At 44.6% G+C, this 6,000-nt stretch overlaps 1 protein-coding gene across 2 annotated transcripts in view; it reads left to right on the top strand.

The window, feature by feature from the left end:
- Positions 1-491: 491 nt before the first annotated feature.
- Positions 492-6,000, top strand: part of usp4 (ubiquitin specific peptidase 4 (proto-oncogene)) — a 68,972-nt gene continuing 63,463 nt past the window's right edge. For both annotated transcript variants that reach the window (XM_078414206.1, XM_078414207.1), the window contains exon 1: positions 492-622. In XM_078414206.1, coding sequence (XP_078270332.1) covers positions 534-622 — 89 coding nt within the window. In that variant the 5' untranslated portion in view covers positions 492-533. The remainder of the gene's footprint in view (positions 623-6,000) is intronic.

Below are 6,000 nucleotides of genomic sequence, written 5' to 3'. Positions count from 1 at the left end.
TAACCATTTCCTTTTTGACAATGATTATACACACTCTTGACTCTTCCTCATGCCATCAGATGGGCTGGCCATATCTGAATGCATCTAGCCTCCCTTCCCAACCACAACGTGAGGTCTTTTCAGGGTTGATTCGAGCTCAACAGTGCTGCAATGTTTGGACTCCCTTGATGCCCACCTCTCTCTCTCTCCCCCCTCCCCCCCCATCTCTCACACACCTTGGGTGACAAGACGTACGTCACAGGGAGCCCCCCTCCCCCGGTTACCAGGCAACCGGGGTGTTGGCAGCCCCCTCTCCCTCCCCCGATTGCGATGACGCGCGCGCTCGCGAGCACGGAGCTAGCGGTGCAGGCGGCGGGGAGGGGGTGTGGCGCGGGGCGCGCGCCCGTGCGTGCGCGCTCTCAAGGCGGACGGAGTGGAAGCTGCCCTGGGGGAGCGAGCGTTGAAGCGATCCCAGAGTGCCGCCGCCGCGTCCGCGCGTGCGCAGCGGCTGCTCGCCCTCCCCCCGCCCCCACCCTTTTTTCTAAGCGACTGTCATGGCGGAAGGTGGCGTTCCGGATCTGGAGAGCCAGAAGAATGAGATCGGAAACTTGCTGAAGACGGCGCCCGTGAAAGGAGATGCGTGGTAAGCGGTTGGGAAAAGGAGAGGGGGGTGTTTTGGCGGGGCGAGGGGTGGATCTCTGAGGACGGTGGCTGGCCGGCCGGGTGTGTGAGTGAGGGTGAAGGCGGCCGAGGAGGCCCTCTCGGGATTGCGGGGAGGGGGATATTAAGGAAGAGTAAAGTTGGACCAACTGAAGATACTGGCGAACACGGGACGGAAGAGAATTACAGTCAAGACAATCTGCCCGGAACCGGTGATAAACCTCACAGAAGGAAATAGTTCCAAACAGGCTGGGCCAAAGATTAATTACTCGGATTATACCCCCACTTCCCAACTCTCAGTTCATACATAGCTCATTGGGATGTGCCTCTGAATTTACCTCTTGGATGAGGATTTCTGCATCCATCCTCCTTTCAAACAGCGATCCTCTTTGCTCTGAAACTTCTCTTGTCCAAACTCGCGTCTCTGATTATCTGTTAAACGAATTGAGTGTTTCCTGTTCGTGCATCATCTCCAGGTTAGGGCTTTCTGCGCAGAAGGAGAACTCCAGGTTTGTTCTTTCTGTGTAGCTGGTTTCTTAAAAAACGACATTATTTTTTATTAAACCATGATCCACCCGTTTTTGTTGGAAAGCGTTGTGTTCTTTTAAAAGTTTCTGTTTGACCATTCAGATTGTTGAGGTCCCTATTGAATTATGGATCTACTGTCAGCCTTAGCATCACAAGCCAAGGCTGACAGTAGATCCAAATAGCATGGTGGCTTTTTGACGAACACGTTTGGAGTAACAATTGGTCTTGAGTTTTATTTTCGGTGTTTCTAGTCAAGTTCACCTATGAGGTTTTCAAAACAAACCTTGTCTCTTAAAGTTCAATCCTTAGAGGGATGCATATAACGTTTTATATCTTCTTTTGAGCTCGGTTGTCAAAATTATTCTGTGTGTTATTTAAACTTCTGATTTTCTTAGTCAGTTTAATAATTTGACAGCATTTATAAGGATGTAAGTGGATTGTAGGTTCTGTTAAAATAATTCACTGAGTTTAGGTAGAGCTCCAGAGGAAGTTCTTAGCCAGTTTAAAATTCCAAATGCATTCAAGAACTAGTAAAAATGTTGCCCCTAGCTGATCCAGCTATTCTTTTGTCAGAATTAAATCCACTCAAAGTGTTTGCTGTTGCAGTACTTTTGTTTTTGTGCAGTATGTAGATTTTAAGTGCGTGTCGATTCCAGAACGTTTGTTATTGAGAAAGGAATGCTAAAGCAGCATCTTGTCTAAATCCTATATGAAAGCTCCTGTTAATGTTACATACAGAAGGTGCGGGGCAGACAATGAGTATATTTTTTGTAAAGTGTAGTCTTAGGGCATTGCTGTGCTCCTGGCAGCTGTCTCTTTGCTCATTAAGGTGAGGACATCCACACGGGAGTACAATGTTTTTCCAGTTTTATCAGCCATTGTCGATAAACAACTCCCTTGGCACGGTAAGAAACAGATCGAGCGACTGTGCCAAAATAGGCACTTCAGCACCAGAAAAGCACTAGTAATTCATTGACAATTAACTGGAGTACTGTGTGCAGTTTTGGTCTCCAAATTTGAGGAAGGATATTCTTGCTATGGAGGGCGTGCAGCGTAGGTTCACTAGGTTAATTCCCGGAATGGCGGGACTGTCGTATGTTGAAAGGCTGGAGCGATTGGGCTTGTATACACTGGAATTTAGAAGGATGAGGGGGGATCTTATTGAAACATATAAGATAATTAGGGGATTGGACACATTAGAGGCAGGAAACATGTTCCCAATGTTGGGGGAGTCCAGAACAAGGGGCCACAGTTTAAGAATAAGGGGTAGGCCATTTAGAACGGAGACGAGGAAGAACTTTTTCAGTCAGAGAGTGGTGAAGGTGTGGAATTCTCTGCCTCAGAAGGCATTGGAGGCCAGTTCGTTGGATGCTTTCAAGAGAGAGCTGGATAGAGCTCTTAAGGATAGCGGAGTGAGGGGGTATGGGGAGAAGGCAGGAACGGGGTACTGATTGAGAGTGATCAGCCATGATCGCATTGAATGGCGGTGCTGGCTCGAAGGGCTGAATGGCCTACTCCTGCACCTATTGTCTATTGGTCGTTCATGTCAAATGTAGGCATGCTCAGTTTCAGAAAAAGAGCATGGAGCAAAATTTACTGAGTGTATAAGGGGTGCAGTCATTCCGTAAATCTGCATAAATGTGACTCTAAACCCCAGAATTGAAACGTAATTATGTATATGATACAATACAGCCTTGTGTACTTTGCTTTTTAATACTGAACCACTTGCTGATAGGTGCCATTCTATAACTTGCAGTTCTGCTTCTGAGTGACTTCAATGATACTTTATTGTTACATGTACTTAGGTTCAGTGAAACGCTTTGTTTTGCATACAACCCAGTAAAATACAACAGACCTCAGCTACACAGTACACAAGAGTCGCCTCGTTTCTGGTGCCAAGACTTCAAATCACCAGAGAGAAACTTGAGCATAAATTCTAGGTTTGAATGTTGAGTGTATTTATCATCGGGTTCATCTTTAAAATCTTGGAGGTTCACTTGCACCTCCTCCAACCACATCTACTGTATCCACTGTTCCAGCTGTGGACTCCGATATCTCGGCGAGACCAAGCGCAGGTCGGAAATCGTTTCGCTGAACACCTCCGCTCAGTCCCCCTGGGCCTATGTGATTTCCTGGTTGCTGAACACTTTAACTCCCCCCTCCCATTTTCATGCTGACCTTTCTGTCCTGGGCGTCTTCCACTGTCAAGAGTGAGGCCCAACACAAATTGGAGGAACAGCACCGCGTATTTCGCTTGGGCAGCTTACGACCCAGCGGTGTATTGATTTTTCTAACTTTCCTTCCTTTCCCTCTCCGTCCCTCCCCATGCTAGTACTCTAACTATTAGTACTCTACTGTCCTCCTGATTAAATATTACTGATTATATGCCTGATTGTCACCTTCCCCTCAGCTAACAATGAACCATTCTACATTTCCTCATCTGCTTTGATCTGTCATTTCATACCCTTCCATATCTCTAGATTTCCCCTCACCTGACTCTCAGGCTGAAGAAGAGCCTTGACCCGAAACGTCACCCATTCCTCCTCTCCAGGGATGCTGCCTGTCCCATTGAGTTACTCCAGCATTTTACATCTATCTTCGGTGTAAATCAGCATCTGCAGTTCCTTCCTACACTTTAAAATCTTGCTGGTTTTTGACGCTTGTTTAACTAAATTGGAGCAGATAATCTGCTCGAAAATGAATTTGTTCCCAGTAATTCATACACCTGGTCCAATCGAAGCTTGAGAGCCCTTTAGAAGCATGTGCATGGGAACATCTATTTTGTTTCTTCATGACTGTGTGTTACATGGTCAGGTTTAGAGGGATATGGGCCAAACACAGGCAATTTGGATTAGTGCAGATGGGATATGTTGGTTGGTGTGGGCAAGTTGGGCCGAAGGTCTTCTTTTCACACTATGACACTATGACGAGATTACCACTTTGCTGAACTCTTGCACTTCATCCATTGTGGCATTCTGGGTCTCCTAGTTGGTAACTATTTTAATTCCCCTTCCCATTCCCACTCTGATTTGTCCGTGCTCTGCCAAGATGAGACTGTACACAATCAAGAGGAACAGCATATCATATTTTGTCTGGGTAGTCTACAACCCAAAAGCATCAACTTTAAATTCTCTAATTTCAGATAACATGCACTCCATTGGTTCTCCTCTGACCTTTCTCATGCGCCTTTTTATAACCTGACTCATCTCCGATCGCCCTGTTTCTTCTTCCCCCTCCCCATATATGTGTACACGGGTTCCCCTTATCTGAACCCCCCACCCCACTGCTTACCCATCCCCTCACTCTGTTCCAAGAAGGATCTCGACCCGAAACGTCACCCATTCCTTTTCTACAGAGATGCTGCCTGACCCGCTGAGTTACTCCAGCATTTTTATTTAAACCAGCATCTGCAGTTTTTCCCTACATAATGATATCATCCTTCGTTTAGTTTGATTCTTTACCTCCTTTTCCTGTCAGATTCCAGAATCTGCATCCTTTTGTTCTCTACTTATCATTTCCCATCCTCCCCTTTCCGTCCTGACTTGCCAATCAATCCCTCCTCATCTGAACCCTGCTGTCACTTGCTAGTGTTTGCCCCACCCCTTCCCCAACACTTTACACTGACTACTTCCCCTTTACTCTTTCGGTTTGATGAATGGTCTCAACCCGAAACATCAACTGGCCATTTCCCTCCTTAGATGCAGCCTGACCAACTGAGTTCCTACAGTTACTCTCCTTATGTTGCTCTGCTATTCTTAACTATTCAGCGCATTCTTCAATACTTCCAATTTGCTCTTATGCTGTACTGTCTTGCAATACTACATGCCACAAAATAATAGTGCATCCCTCTGTTTGACTACAGAGAGAAATTAGGAAAATGCACCAGTGCAGAATTTCCTAACACGAAAGTCTTTTCAATAATTTGTTAAACAATTGCAATAACAAACCTGTTGCCTATTTATCAATGAGAATTTAACATTTAATTTTCTTATTTTGCCTATAACTCTAGTTTCATTCCCTAATCAGTACTGATCAAATCTATATGAAAGGAAATAATCAGGAAAAAAGCAACAAAATTAACAGCAGCGTCGGGAGCATTATTGGAAAGAGAAATTAAGCTAATGGTTGAGATTAAGATCTGTAGGATCTGCCGATCCACCTTAGAAAGCAACCTGTCAGGATGCATCACAACCCTGGAGAACATGGTGATGTTTTGGGTCCAGACCCTTCATTCTGAAACGTCATCAATCCGTGTTCTCCAGGGATGCTGCCTGCCCGCATTTACTCCAGCATTTTGTGTCTTCTCTTGGTAAACCAGCATCTGCAGTTCCTTTTTTTGATATTACCCTTATTTTTTCAGCTGGTCTCTTCTCAAGATTTTTGAATGTATCATCATCCAATTAAAACCATGTTTTCTATAATTCCCCCTCGGGTCTTTTAGCCTACAACATTGGGATACTTGTATTTACAGGTCATGAACAAAACGCTTACAACAGAATTATTGAACACATTTGGCTCTTCTGCACCTATGCATTCTCATGCTGCAAGGTCTCCTTTGAGTTGTCTTGCTCATTAAGACATTGTGGTACAATAATGCTACAAGTTTTCATTTTATTGTAACAGAGACTTCTTGTCCTACAATTTAAAATAGATTGTGCTTTGTACTTTCTGAAGCAAAATACTACCAATGTATCCATCAAAGCCTGTCAGGGCCCATACTTAATATATTTTACAATGAATATATGAACACGCTGGTTATTGTAAGTTGTGAACATCCTTAATTGTCACATTCTGTGCTGGATCATGAATTTCAACAATACAATATACATTTGT

This window comes from Rhinoraja longicauda, chromosome 17, assembly GCF_053455715.1.
Source record: "Rhinoraja longicauda isolate Sanriku21f chromosome 17, sRhiLon1.1, whole genome shotgun sequence".
Taxonomy (NCBI): Eukaryota; Metazoa; Chordata; class Chondrichthyes; order Rajiformes; family Arhynchobatidae; genus Rhinoraja; species Rhinoraja longicauda.
This window is presented reverse-complemented; position numbering and strand designations above follow the sequence as displayed.